Source organism: Ranitomeya variabilis, chromosome 4 (genome assembly GCF_051348905.1).
Source record: "Ranitomeya variabilis isolate aRanVar5 chromosome 4, aRanVar5.hap1, whole genome shotgun sequence".
NCBI lineage: Eukaryota > Metazoa > Chordata > Amphibia > Anura > Dendrobatidae > Ranitomeya > Ranitomeya variabilis.
This window is the reverse complement of record NC_135235.1, coordinates 203,983,549-203,998,727: the sequence shown is the minus strand read 5'-3', so window position 1 is coordinate 203,998,727 and position 15,179 is coordinate 203,983,549. Positions and strand designations below refer to the sequence as shown.

At 42.0% G+C, this 15,179-nt stretch overlaps 1 protein-coding gene across 1 annotated transcript in view; it reads left to right on the top strand.

The window, feature by feature from the left end:
- Positions 1-11,243: 11,243 nt before the first annotated feature.
- The window catches only part of LOC143770250 (potassium voltage-gated channel subfamily A member 7-like), a 38,441-nt gene continuing 34,505 nt past the window's right edge, over positions 11,244-15,179 (top strand). Inside the window, exon 1 of the mRNA XM_077259703.1 lies at positions 11,244-12,297. Coding sequence (XP_077115818.1) covers positions 11,710-12,297 — 588 coding nt within the window. The 5' untranslated portion in view covers positions 11,244-11,709. The remainder of the gene's footprint in view (positions 12,298-15,179) is intronic.

Below are 15,179 nucleotides of genomic sequence, written 5' to 3'. Positions count from 1 at the left end.
GACAACGCCTTCATCCTTTTCCAGTGTTGGAAAAGTGTTCCAGTGTTCCAGACCACTTCGGCCTCTGACAAAAAGTGACCTGCCCACATCTCCAGTCTTTCATAGAGTTTGCCAGAGGTCACATTTCAATACAAGTCTATGAGAGCCTCTCATGGAGCTACATTGAACTCCTGTGACCTAATTTCTAACTTCCGGCCACCCAGAAGTCCTGGGAATAAGATGGTGCCGTGGAACCAGAATGGCGTCGATAAACAGTGAAGGCTCCGGAAGGTGAATAACGAACGGGGGCTTACATTTAAAGCGCCACTCCAGTGCTGAAAAAAACAAAAATGCTGGAGTGGTGCTTTAGCCCTTTCCCAACATACGCAACATATGTATGGCGCCATATATATACTGCGCAATGCTGATGCTGAGCGCCACTTGACCAAATGTGGGTGTAAGCTGTATATGAGAGGTGACAACCTGCAGCAACATCCATAATCGATGGTGCTAGCACTGATCGCAAGCGTTTAACCCCTCTGATGCCGCTGTCAATGTTTACAGCGACATTGCAGGGCATCGCAGAGGGTTGGAGCTCAGTCTGTGCTCCCATCGGCACAACGCAACCTCGAGTCTCCATGCTGACCCCATGCCGAAAGATGGTAGCGAGGTCACCCAGGGACAGTGGCCTGTAAGCTCCTGCTCAAAGCATGAGCTGATACGCCTGCTCCCTACATGTAAGACACTGATCTAATGCTCTGCAATGCAGAACCATTGCAGAGCATTAGATCAGCGATCAGTCAGTGGAAAGTTGATGTCCCATCCTGGGACAATGTAAAAAAAATAGCTAAAAATATATTTTTTTAAAAAATCGCAAAAAAAAGAAAATATTGATCCAATAGATACATTTCTTTATGTAAAGGTAAAAATAAAGAAAAAAAGTACACATATTTGGTATTGCCGCGTCCAGACGACCTGCCCTATAAACTGTCCCACTAGTTAACCCCTTCAGTGGACACAAAAATAAAAAACTAGGCAAAAAACAATGCTTTATCATCATACCACTGAACGAAAAGTGGAATAAAACATGATCAAGAAGACAAATGTAAATAAAAATGGTATCTCTGAAAATGTCATCTTTTCCCACAAAAAAGCAAGCCATCAAACAGCTCTATCAGTGGAAAAATAAAAAAGTTATATTTCTCGGAATAAAGCGATGCAAAAATAATTATTTTTTCTATAAAATAGTTTTTATTGCGCAAAAGTGCCAAAACCTAAAAAAAATCTAAATGGAATATTGCTGTAATCATACTGACCCAAAGAATAAAGCTGTCGTATAATTTTTACCATATGTGGCATGATATAAAAAACGCCCAGAAAAATACAATTCCTGAATTTCTGGTTTTTGTTCATTCTGCCTCACAAAAATCGGAATAGAAAGCGATCAAAAATGTTATGTGCCCAAAAATAGTACCAATAAAAATAGCTCGTCCCGCAAAAAACAAGACATCACATGACTCTGTCAGCCGAAATATGGAAAAATTATAGCTACCTAAATAATAGGATGCAAAAACGCATCTTTTACTGTGTGATAGCAGCCAAACATAAAAACCTATTATATATCTGGTATAGTTGTAATCGCACCAACCTGAAGAATAAAGTTGTCTAATCACTTATACCAAATGAGGAATGGCATAAAAAATAAAACCAATTCTTCATATGATGTTGATTTTTTAAATTCTGTCTACCAAAGATCACAGTAAGGCTCAGCTCCCATTTATCCTGCGCTCTGCCCTGAGTGCTTACATTGGGGTTTCCGTGTAAATCTCTGAAATACTTGATTCAGACAGAACCCCTGGTGGAAAATTCCCTATAATGAGGCAGATGGAGGCACTGTAGATGCCGTTTGGCCTATGATCTGGCAGTGTCCGTCTTTTTAGGCGTGTTTAAAAGTTCTGTCGACCACAGTTTTGTGCACTTCTAAAAAGAAGGATGACGCTGAGCAGAGACCAGACGGAGTCCAGAGTAACTCTGCTGCCTCATTATAGCAAATGGATCCTTCATGGGATTCATCTGAATCACGTCACTTGGAGATTTAGGTGGAAATCCCGATATAAGTGCTCAGCGTAGAGCCCAGGATAAAGGTGATCCCAAATGTTATGTAAAATGTTCTTAACTAAAGCTTCAACTCAATCCACAAAAAAGCAAGTCTACTCAGGTCCATCATCTGTCAATGGAAATATAGGGGTCTTCCACATTACTGGTAGCATAAAGGCTCTGGAAAAGCGCTATTGCTCCTCTCCCCTCAAAAGAAATTCAGCAAATTCTGCACTACCAAATCCAAATGCCCTTTCACTTCTGAGCCCCAGTGTGTCTAAACCACATTTAGCGTCCACATGTTTAGCATTTCTGTAGCGATGAGAGCCCGCCTAACTTTTTTGTGCATGTCTCTAGAAGCATGAGCTGGACACAATGTACTGGGCACTGCAACGTACTGGGCACGGCAATGACAGTTAGCAATTTTCACTCAGCACCATTCACTGCTTATTTCTGGAAAACACCCATAAAGTAAAAATCATCACTATACCTGTAGATAAACTCCCAAAGGGGTATAATTTTCAAAATGGGGTCACTTGAGGGGGAGTTCTGTGCTTCTAACACATAGGGGCTCCGTATATGTAGTCCGCAAACTAGTCTAGGAAAATCTGTGTTCCAGAAGGCAAATAGCGCTCGGTGCCTCCCGAGTCTGCGCCGTGTGGCTTAGCAGTACTGTACAGCCACATATCGGGTATTTCCACATTCAGCAGAAATTGTGGGACAAATTTTGGTGCTATTTTTACCCATTTCCTAGTGTGAAAATATCTGGGGCTAAAACAAAATGGTGGAAAAATGTAATTATTTTTTCTTTACTGCCCAATGGTATCAAATTCTGTGATACACCCATGGTCAATATGATCACTGCACACTTATATGAATTCATTGAGAAGTATAGTTTGAAAAATGGGGTCACATATGGGGGGTTCTGCTATTACGGCACCTCAGGGGCTCTACTAATGTGACATGTCACCCTCACACCAGTCCAGCAATATCTGAACTCCAATATGGCGTTTCTTCACTTCTGAGCTTTGCACTGTGTCTTAAATGTAGTTTTCGGCCACATATGGGGCATTGGTGTACTTAGGAGAAATTGCACAACACTTTTTGGGGTCCATTTTCTTTTGTTACCCTTGTGAAAATAAAAAATTGGGGCTAAAAGAACATTTTTGTGGAAAAATTTAATTTTTTTTTTTCATTTTTTATTTTCATGGCTCAATGTTATAAACTTCAGTTAAGCACCTGGGTGTTCACGCTGCTCATCACACATCTATATAAATTCCTTTAGGGGTATAGTTTCCAAAATGGTTTCACTTGTGAGTGATTTCCACTGTTTAGGCACATCAGGGCCTCTCCAAATGCGACATGGTGTCCACTAATTATTCCAGGAAATTTTACATTCAAAAAGTGAAATGGCACTCCTTCCCTTCCGAAATCTGTTGTGTGCCCAAACAGTGGTTTTCCCACACATATAGGGTATCGGTATGCTTGGGAGAAATTGCACAATAAATTTCCTGAAACCCTTGCGAAAATAAAAAAAATTGGGGTCTAAAGTAATATTTTTGTGAAAAAAGTTAAATGTTATTTTTTTCCTTCCACATTCCATTAATTCCCGTGAAGCACCTGAAGGGTTAATAAACTTCTTGAATGTAGTTTTGAACACCTTGAGGGGTGCAGTTTTTAGATTGGTGTCACTTTGGGGTATTTTCTGTCACATAGATCCCTCAAAGTCACTTCAAATGTGAGGTGGTCCCTAAAAAATGGTTTTGTAAATTTTGTTGGAAAAATGAGAAATCGATGGTCAACTTTTAACCCTTTCTAGCTTGCTACCCCCAAAACATGATGTTTAAAAAGTTGTGCTGATGTAAAGTAGACATGTGGGAAATGTTATTTATGAACTATATTGAGTGACATACAGTATCTTTCTGATTTAAGGGCATAAAAATTAAGTTTGAAAGTTTACAAAATTTTTAAAATTTTAACCAAATTTCTGATATTTTCACAAATAAATGCAAGTCATATCGAAGAAATGTTACCACTACCATGAAGTACAATATGTCACAAGAAAACAATCTCGGAATCAGTGGGATCTGTTGAAGAGTTCCAGAGTTATTACCACAGAAAGTGACAGTGGTCAAAATTGTAAAATTTGGCCTCGTCAGGAGGGTGAAAAGAAGATACGGGGTGAAGGGGTGAAATTACAAACTTTGCAGCATAGATCTTTTTAGGGATTGTTCACACATGTTGAACTTTTTGACCACTTTTTTTCCTTGTATTATAGGAAAATATAACACGAGAATTAGGTGTGTATAATATGTACGTATTTACTATGTATGTGTGATTTTTTGAGCATTTTTTTTCAGGCATTACAGGAAAATATGACACAAGAGTAATGTGTGCATAATATGTAAGTATTTACTATGTATGTGTGACTTTTTGAGCATTTTTTTCCTGGCATTACAGGAAAATATGACATAAGAGTAATGTGTGCATAATATGTACGTGTTTACAATGTATGTGTGATTTTTTGAGCATTTTTTTTCAGGCATTACAGGAAAATATGACACGAGAGTAATGTGTGCATAATATGTATGTGTTTACTATGTATGTGTGACTTTTTGAGCATTTTTTTCCTGGCATTACAGGAAAATATGACATAAGAGTAATGTGTGCATAATATGTACGTGTTTACAATGTATGTGTGATTTTTTGAGCATTTTTTTTCAGGCATTACAGGAAAATATGACACGAGAGTAATGTGTGCATAATATGTATGTGTTTACTATGTATGTGTGACTTTTTGAGCATTTTTTTCCTGGCATTACAGGAAAATATGACACAAGAGTAATGTGTGCATAATATGTACGTGTTTACTATGTATGTGTGTAATAAGTATGTGTGTAACTTATACATTCTTGTGTGCATGTGTGTTCTCCAAATATGTGTGTACAATGTGGGTATGCTTATATAGTGTGTATATTTTATGCATATGTGTGTGTATTGGGGAGGTTATTGTGCATGTGTACATGATGGTGGGGCATTATGGAGGGGGACCCAGACACATGTCCTGCACAGGAGTCCTTAGCTGTCAGTGTCCGCCCCGGGTGCGGGCATCGAAGTAACTGACACAGCACCACGTCACTTTTCTTTGACTGTCCCAATGCTCGTATCGCCCTCCGACGTTCCTGCAGTCTGTTTGTTTCAGCTGAGATATGTCGGAAGCGTCATCTTTTGTTCTGCCAGACGGGATTATGTACATTCAGATCTGGTGGATTTATACATTGAAAAAGAAAATGAGTTTACTAGACGCGTAGATTGATCAGCTCCATTATAACGTATCTGTGAAGGAATTCTCTGTTAATACCTTGTATTGTTCGGTCTAATCGCTTCACAATTACTCAAGTGAGCTTCATTAGACCGGGGCTTGCAGAGGGTACATGATGTAAGGCTACGTTCACATTAGCGTTAAGCTAATGTGCGTCGGGTTTGCGTCGGCGACGCAGCGGCGACGCATGCGTCATGCGCCCCCTATACTTAACATGGGGGACGCATGCGTTTTTTTTTGTTGCGTTGTGCCACACATGCGTCTTTTTTGCCGCAAGCGTCGGACCAAGAAAACGCAACAAGTTGCATTTTTCTTGCGTCCGATTTTCGGCAAAAACCGACGCATGCGTCGCAAAACGCAGCGTTTTTGCGTGCGTTTTGCCGCGTTTTTGCGTGCGTTGTGCGTTGCGTCGCCGACGCAGCGGCGCACAACGCTAGTGTGAACTTAGCCTAACAGCTCTAAAATAAAGTTCTTACTGGGCATTGTACTCAACGGCAAGCAATACAGGCATTCTACATAGGTATATCTGCAGCATTAGGAGCCAACATATGACCCAGCACATTCTCCGCCGTGACAAAAGAAGCAGGAATGTAAAGCAAAAAAAAATCATAAAGTAACTTCTAATAAAAAATACACATAAATCAAAAAATAATAGCATAAATATCACACAAGATAAAAAAATAATCACTCATGACGGGATGGAGGCTATCACTTCATTTTAAATCAATAGAACATGTGAAAATAAGAAATTTTGTAATATATTTTATCAGAGAAATCTGCTTTTTTAACTTCCTGGACTGATCTTTCCTTTCCCCAAATTCTCAATTCATGGGTAAAATCGGTCAGATTTTCCCATTGCTGAGATAGGAGATGACAGTTGGTGCTCATAAAGTTCTATGGAGAAGGAGAAACCAGAGACAGACAAAAAAAAATATTCTACTGCAAGTTCTCCTGAAATGACAGTTACTATTTTAAAAACAAGTTTATTAAAGTGTAACTGTCATTTCAGGAGAACTTGCAGCAGAATGTCGGTCTTGTCCTCTAGCTCCTCCCTCCTCCATAGAATTTTAAAAGCACTAACTGTCATATGTTATCTAAATAATGAGAAAATCTGTTTTCACTGAACACGTTTTACCCATGAATTGAGAATGAATGATCAGTCTAGGAAGAGAAAGAAGCAGATTTCCCTGATAAGTTATACTAGCTGTTTCCGGCCAGCTAACGCTCGGCATGCTCATTGCTATCTAATTAATGCTGCTAGTGATTAAACTAAAGTAAATAATGACAACATTCAATAGCGCTTACGCAAGTGGTAAATTAACTTAAAATAAAGTTAATAGCAATAATAATAATTAAAAATCAGAATAATACTAATACATTTTATTCACAGTGTAAAATCAAAAGCAAACTGGATTCGTTTGGTAATGTGTGGGGACAGAGCCTCGTGTGGTAATGTGGAGGGACGGAGCCTTGTATGGTAATGTGTGGGGACAGAGCCTTGTGTGGTAATGTGTGGGGATGGAGCCTTGTTGTCAGGACTCTGAAAATTTTTTACCTTTTGTGCATTACTGCCCTTTTCCAAGATGGCGTCTTTGGTCTCATGTGCACTGTGTCTCCTGCTATAAAACTCCACCCCAGCCTTCAGTCTGTGCTAGAGTATTCTGCCTTGCATCCAGCTCCTGACCTCTGATTACTCCCCTGCTATATACCTGCTCCTGTGAACCTGTGTGGTGATCCTGCCACTCTGCTCTGAGTTCCTGCTGCATTCACCAGTTCCAGTAATCCTCCTTCATCTGCTGTTCGTGTTTACTTCCATCTGCATTTGCTGGTCATGTAAGCTGTTGCTGCTTTGCAATAACCTGAGACTATTAACCAGGCCTCCCTGGTTGAGCTAAGATATGATTTGAACTGCCTAATAAGCATATCTATCTGTGCCTGGACTAAGACAAGGATTTATTTGTGTCAAGTATCCTCAAGAATAACTGTGCTTCATAGACTTTCTGCTTGATTGCATTTTCCTCTGAAGCTTCCTATAGACTGCTAAGCTGCTTTTATTATTTGCACCAAGTGTTGTGGACTTGAGTTTCTCTCTGCACCTGTTTGAATCACCGTGTGATAATATAGACTTTACCACTTATAAAACTGTGTCCTGTAGTTGTCTTGTTCCACGCAAAGAGTCTCCTGAGTTATCCCCTATAATTATTACACGTGTGTGGTAATGTGTAAGGACGGAGCCTCGTATGGTAAGGTGGGGACAGAGCCTCGTGTGGTAATGTGTGAGGACGGAGCCTCGTGTGGTAATGTGGGGGGACCGAGCCTCATGTGGTAATGTGTGGTGACGGAGCCTTGTGTGGTAATGTGTGGGGACGGAGCCTCGTGTGGTAATGTGGGGGGGCGGGATTATGTGTGGTAATATGGTGGGGGGGCGGGATTATGTGTGGTAATGTGGTGGGGGCGGGATTATGTGTGGTAATGGGGTGGGGGGGCGGGATTATGTGTTAATGGGGTGGGGGGCGGGATTATGTGTGGTAATGTGGTGGGGGGGCGGGATTATGTGTGGTAATGTGGTTGGGGGGCGGGATTATGTGTGGTAATGTGGTGGGGGGCGGGATTATATGTGGTGGGGGGGCAGGATTATGCGTGGTAATGTGGTGGCGGGATTATGTGTGGTAATGTGGGGGGCGGGATTATGTGTGGTAATGTGGTGGGGGGAAGGATTATGTGTGGTAACGTGATGGGGGTGGGATTATGTGTGGTAATGTGGTGGGGGGCGGGATTATGTGTGGTAATGTGGTGGGGGGGCGGGATTATGTGTGGTAATGTGGTGGGGGGTGGGATTATGTGTGGTAATGTGGGGGGCGGGATTGTGTGTGGTAATGTGATGGGGTGCGGGATTGTGTGGTAATGTGGTGGGAGGCGGGATTATGTGTGGTAATGTGGTGGGGGGGCGAGATTATGTGTTGTAATGTGGTGGGGGGCGGGATTGTGTGTGGTAATGTGGTGGGGGCAGGATTGTGTGTGGTAATGTGGTGGGGGGGCGGGATTGTGTGTGGTAATGTGGTGGGGGTGGGATTGTGTGTGGTAATGTGGTGGGGGGAGGGATTGTGTGTGGTAATGTGGGGGTCGGGATTGTGTGTGGTAATGTGGTGGGGGATGGGATTGTGTGTGGTAATGTGCTGGGGGGCAGGATTGTGTGTGGTAATGTGCTGGGGGGCAGGATTGTGTGTGGTAATGTGGTGGGGGAGAGATTGTGTGTGGTAATGTGGGGGCGGGATTGTGTGTAATAATGTGGTGGGGGCGGGATTGTGTGTGGTGATGTGGTGGGGGGAGGGATTGTGTGTGGTAATGTGGTGGGGGGGCGGTATTGTGTGTGGTAATGTGGGGGGGCGGGATTGTGTGTGGTAATGTGGTGGGGGGCGGGATTATGTGTGGTAATGTGGTGGGGGGCAGGATTGTGTGTGGTAATGTGGTGGGGGGCGGGATTGTGTGTGGTAATTTGGTGGGGGCGGGATTGTGTGTGGTAATGTGGGGGGAGGGATTGTGTGTGGTAATGTGGGGGGCAGGATTGTGTGTGGTAATGTAGTGGGGGGCAGGATTGTGTGTGGTAATGTGGTGGGGGGGCGGGATTGTGTGTGGTGATGTGGGGAGAGGGATTGTGTGTGGTAATGTGGGGGGAGGGATTGTGTGTGGTAATGTGGGGGGCGGGATTGTGTGTGGTAATGTGGTGGGGGGCGGGATTGTGTGTGGTAATGTGGTGGGGGTGGGATTGTGTGTGGTAATGTGGTGGGGGGCGGGATTGTGTGTGGTAATGTGGTGGGGGTGGGATTGTGTGTGGTAATGTGGTGGTGGGGCGGGATTGTGTGTGGTGATGTGGTGGGGGAGGGATTGTGTGTGGTAATGTGGGGGGGCGGGATTATGTGTGGTAATGTGGTGGGGGTGGGATTGTGTGTGGTAATGTGGTGGGGGGGCGGTATTGTGTGTGGTAATGTGGTGGGGGTGGGATTGTGTGTGGTGATGTGGTGGGGGGAGGGATTGTGTGTGGTAATGTGGTGTCAGGCGGGATTGTTTGTGGTATTGTGGTGGGGGGCGGGATTGTGTGTGGTAATGTGGTGGGGGGCAGGATTGTGTGTGGTAATGTGGTGGGGGTGGGATTGTGTGTGGTAATGTGGTGGGGGGGCGGGATTGTGTGTGGTGATGTGGTGGGGGAAGGGATTGTGTGTGGTAATGTGGTGGGGGGGCGGGATTGTGTGTGGTAATGTGGTGGGGGCGGGATTGTGTGGTAATGTGGTGGGGGGCGGGATTGTGTGTGGTAATGTAGTGGGGGGCGGGATTGTGTATGGTAATGTGGTGGGGGCGGGATTGTGTGTGGTAATTTTTGTGTGTGGCAATGTGGTGGGGGGCGGAATTGTGTGTGGTAATGTGGTGGGGGTGGGATTGTGTGTTGTAATGTGGTGGGGGCGGGATTGTGCGTAATAATGTGGTGGGGGGCAGGATTATGTGTGGTGATGTGTGGGGGCGGAGCTACTGTGCAGGGGGCGGGATTAGCGAGTAATCACGATGCCTCTTATATATATAGATTACAAAGATTTTTCTTTCCACACGTACTATTTATTTAAGGAAAAAATTAAGTTTAAACAGAAGGTTATTATTTAGGAGGGCTATTCAGATGCTACAAATCAGATAAATAGGAATAAAGTTAAGTGGATTGGGATAAGAATTATTTAAATTTCCTGTTGGCGCAGATTTTTCTGAGAAATCCCATTCACAGAATGGTCAATCTCCACAGACTTAATATCCCTTGTTATGCTCTGGGGACTCTTTAGACCACAGAGCATAATAAATGTAATATAAAAAAATAAATCTCTATACTCACCTTACCACTTGCCTCTCCGGCCCCTCCGCTCCTCACTGTCACTTCTCCGATCCCTCTGCTCCTCACTGTCACCTCTCCAGTCCCTCCGCTCTTCACTGTTAACTCTCTGGTCCCTCCGCTCCTCATTCTCACCTCTCCGGTCCCTCCGCTTCTCACTGTCACCTCTCAGGTGCCTCCACTCCTGTCACCTGTCCTTTTTGCATCTTCTGATCACCTTCACTTGCACTGAAATCCCTAGGCATTTCACACTGAATCTGAAGTTCCTACTTTTATGAAGCCTGGGAGTGTTCTGCGCAAGCGCACAAAGCTTGTGTTCTTTGCCGTGAACTTGCACGCACGTGCAGAAACCATCTCTGGGATTTCAGCACTTGCGGCAGGGATAAGAAAATGCAAATCAGAACCATGGAATAAATGGCGCTATAACAATAAATAATAATAATAATAATGATTAGGTGACAAGGACGAGCAGAGGGGCTGGAATGGTGAGCAACAAGGTGATCATAAGCTTTTTCTTTTTACTTTTTGACTGTTCAGAAAAATAATGCACAGCGGTCACCACTTTGCTGAATCTGTATTTTTGTTTATCAAATATTTTTTATATTAGCGAAGATGGAGATTTAACATCAATGACTGTAAAAAAAAAGGTACATTTTTTGAAGACCGTTCACAGGTGGTTGCAATAGGTACATTTTACATTTCGATCTTTGCTTGCAGATAATTTTAGATTCCAAAATCTGTTGTAAGTTAAGTTTGTTAAAAACTTTTGTCTATTAAAAAATATTGATACAATTTAATTGGCTGTTCTAAGGAGATTAGTTCACAAGGTCTTATTTTTACGGTATGGTAGTGGACTTAAGGCTGGGCTGACCTACAGCCTTCAGTGGGTTCCCGGACATTAGCAGGAGAAGGGGAGTTTGGAGGGAGGAGCTGCAGATGTGTATTTTTATTTTGCATGGAACTCTTATGTAGTCGAGAGAACCCGATACCTAGAGCTCTGTGAATCTGTTTACAGCACAGAGCAAAGTGCAGCTATTGGTATGAAGGTCTGGAAAGAAGTATACAGGCAGCAAGAGCAAATGTGACATAATGTTAATCCCCTGAGCCAGGCAGGCAGGATCACAAAACAGAGAGACCAGGGTTGTGAGAGAAGACTGGTGCATCTCCTCACTTAATGGAAGAAAACTCCACTGGAAGTGAAGTTTATGAAAGACCTTTGGGATTTCTGGAACGTTACATGAACATTGAGTCAAACGGACATACTACGTAAACTTATCCCTCAAAACTCAGAAGTTTTTGAAACTAACTACCATGTAAAGAAAGGAATAGAAAATGTGAACTCTATAAAGAAAAGAAGAACAAGTAAATAAAAAGTGAAAACAGGCTATGGATATGACAATTCTACTGGGATTACCTTGAGGACACTTATAGGCTCTCAGTCATGGAGAACGGGGACGAAGTGATTGGGAATTCGAACCTCGTGGTGGTCTCCGATGAGAAGAAGTATGAAGTTTGCCGCCAGAAAGACTGTTGTGAACGAGTGGTTATTAATGTGTCTGGGTTGAGGTTTGAAACTCAGGTGAGGACACTGAGTCGGTTTCCCGACACCTTGTTGGGAGATCCAAGGAGACGAATGCGATTCTTTGATCCATTGAGGAACGAGTATTTTTTTGATCGGAACCGGCCATGTTTTGACTCGATACTATACTTTTATCAGTCTGGGGGTCGTCTACGACGACCTACTAATGTGCCCCTAGATGTCTTCATGGAGGAGTTGATGTTTTACCAGCTTGGGGATGAAGTGATCGGGAAATTTAGGCAAGATGAAGGATTTGCTAAAGAGGAGGAGAGACTTCTTCCTGAATGTGAATTTATGAAACAAGTTTGGCTATTGTTTGAACATCCAGACAGTTCATCCGCTGCTCGTATCATTGCCATTATCTCAGTCATGGTCATCCTGATTTCCATAGTCATCTTCTGCTTAGAAACGCTACCTGAATTCCGAGATGAGAGGGATCTGTCCTTACCGGTAAGAGTTGTATCTAAACTAATTCACAGTGATTGAGTTGTTTTTGTACTAGTGCATCTAAGTGAAAAATGACATTAAACTTGTGTTCATTTCCTTGGGAATGTACTCCGAATATTTCCAAAAGTGCCCTGGCTTAAAGCTGACTACACAGGATATATTGAGCTTTTTGCAGTTCTCCATAATCTCATAGCGTTTCAGAAAGTAGGTTATGAGTTTATAAAAAGTTCTAAATGTGCTGTTTCACATTATCTATCCTTGGCGTAAGTCTAATAGAATTGGGTTGACAGTATTAATATAATACAAAAACTAACTACAATATATAAGACAGTCATTGAGTTTTGACATTTGTTTACATCGTTGATCCGGGGCAAATTTTATGGTCATCTCAAGAAGAAAAGATAACTACAGCTTGTGGTTTGTCACTTTGTTAACCACAAACCAAAATATCAAGGGTTCAAATGAAAGGAGAGCTCTAAAACATCGGTGTCAAGGGATAAAAGAAAAAAGTCACTGTCCAGTTATAAAGTTTTCTTGGCTGGGCGCACCTCCCTCATTCCGAATTTATTTACTGGCAATCGCATTTTTATTAAGAGCCCTGTGGCAAAATATGTGCTGCAGCAGGGCTTTATTACGATGGTCTCTACTCCTCCTTGGCCCCTGTCTGACCGGAGAATTATTCACAAAGAAATGCTAGCTGTGATTAAAAAATATTGCCAATAATGCTTTAGCCTGAATCCACAAATGCAGTTTTCGAGTCAGTTTTAGTGCATTTTTTAGCCAAATCCCAAAGTGTATAGAGGGAATAAAAAGGTTAAATAGTTATTTTGTGTATGCATTTTCTTTTTCTTTAGGTATTAAAAAATGCACTAAAAATGCACAAAAAAAGCATTTTTTTTTTGTAAATAAGAAGCTGCTTTTTACAGAACCAGCATAATCAGATTTCAGAAATCTCATGCACATCCTTTTTTTTTCCAGTCTGAATTGGAAAACTAATTTTTTTAAATCTGCAGCATGTCAATTCTTTCAGATTGAAAGGAATGAGAAAGTGCAAAAATGCTGCAAAAAAATCAGCAAACAGGTTTTCTGCACTTTTGGTGAATAATGTTTATTAAACATGTACTGTGGACAAAACACATGTTAATATCCACACCAAAAAAGCAGCACCAAAACGCTGCAAAAATGCAGCAAAAACCTGCATTTGAATGCAGCATTTTTACTGCCAAGAAAGCAGGCTCTTGGCTACAGAAAAAAATGCTTTGTGTGAACATTGCTTAAGACTGTGTAACAAATTGGCAACCCTGTCTTAAGTTTTTGCTGATGCAACTGATAATGAAAAGTTCACACCAATAATCCGTGTGACTAATTTTAGTGGAAATTTCCATGTGGCCTTCTCATTTTCTTTGGCTTAAAGAGATGGTGAGATACGAGGCATGTAAAGCTGGTTATAGATGAAAAAAAATTATTATTTTTCCATTTTCTGATTAATGTTTGCTTTATTTTATGTCGAGGAAGATAAGTTGACAGACACCCATTGTCCATCTACAAGGTCCATTATGGAAGACTCTGCAAACCTCCTTATTCTTTAGCTTTTGTTATCAGTTATTCAAGCAGTAGACACTTCGGGAATTGCTTGTCTCTGGGGTTTTCTCAGTTCTTTGTAACCCTCAGCGTTTTATTTTTAGGGTTTGGTTATTTCCTGCACAGATTTTTTAGACATCTTTTATTTATGTTCTCCAGACTTTTTAAAATCCATTTCTGTGGCGAAAACGCATAGAAAATGCTTCTTTTTAACCTTCCCGTTGACTTCTGCTGTATAGTATGGTCCGTCTTCCTAGAAAAAGCGCCGAAAGAATGTTCCGCTCACTTCTAATAAACGCTCGAAAACCTGGAGCAGTTAAAAGACGCTCAAAAGCCTGAGCGTATGAACAGAAAGTTGTTTTTCCATTGAAGAAATGACATGATTCTTTTGAGCTTTTTCCAAGCTTTGTTTTTTCTGAAAAACCACCGGAAAAAGATTCAGCATGAACATACCCCTAGTGTATTACATATAAAAAGACGTCACCAATGATGGAAATTATTCTCGGGGGTCTCTCCAGAACATAATAAATACTCGTTTCTGGTCCAATGCATGTCCTCTTCAGCTTTTCCATTATCTTCTCTCAGAGCCAGGGCTTCCAACACCAAATAGCCCTCAGAAGTCATGACACACGTAAGATATGAGGTGAATTGTCCAAAGTCTAGTAGGCTTCTCGGACGATGCACAACACCATTGTTTGACATCTGAGGTCTACTTAATGCTGGAAGCCCTAGTGCTGAGGAAGATGATGGAAGAGCTGAAGAGGATGCGTGCAGGGCCAGATGAACAAAGGAACAGACAAGGGGTCTGCAGTGGTAAGATAGGTGTGCATTGGGGTATTTTTTTTTTGGTTTATGGCACTCTACAATCCAATCTGCTATTTTTCTCAATTTTCACAAACCCTCTGTTCCTCCTGCTTCTAAGATGGCCATCGCAGTGGCATTGGAAGTGCAGTGGTAAGTCTAAACCATGTCTCACCTGACTTTCCGATCAAGCAAGAGCGACGCCGTTTAGACATACCACTACACTCCCCGTGCCATTACAGCAGCCATCTTAAAAGCTTAAATAACAGAACAACACTTTTAGGAGGCAACAGGAGCCAAACAGAGGGCACCAGTTAGGAGGACTATACATGACTAAAAGTATCATCACTTTTCAGTTCCAGAATATAGGGGGACTAAAAATTCAACTATTAAAATAAATTAAAAAATGCAGGCACTAAAGCACATTTAATTAAACACACACACCAAAAATGTCTTTAGCAATGTTACAGTTTTACATTTTTTATTTTTTTTTGCCAAAAATG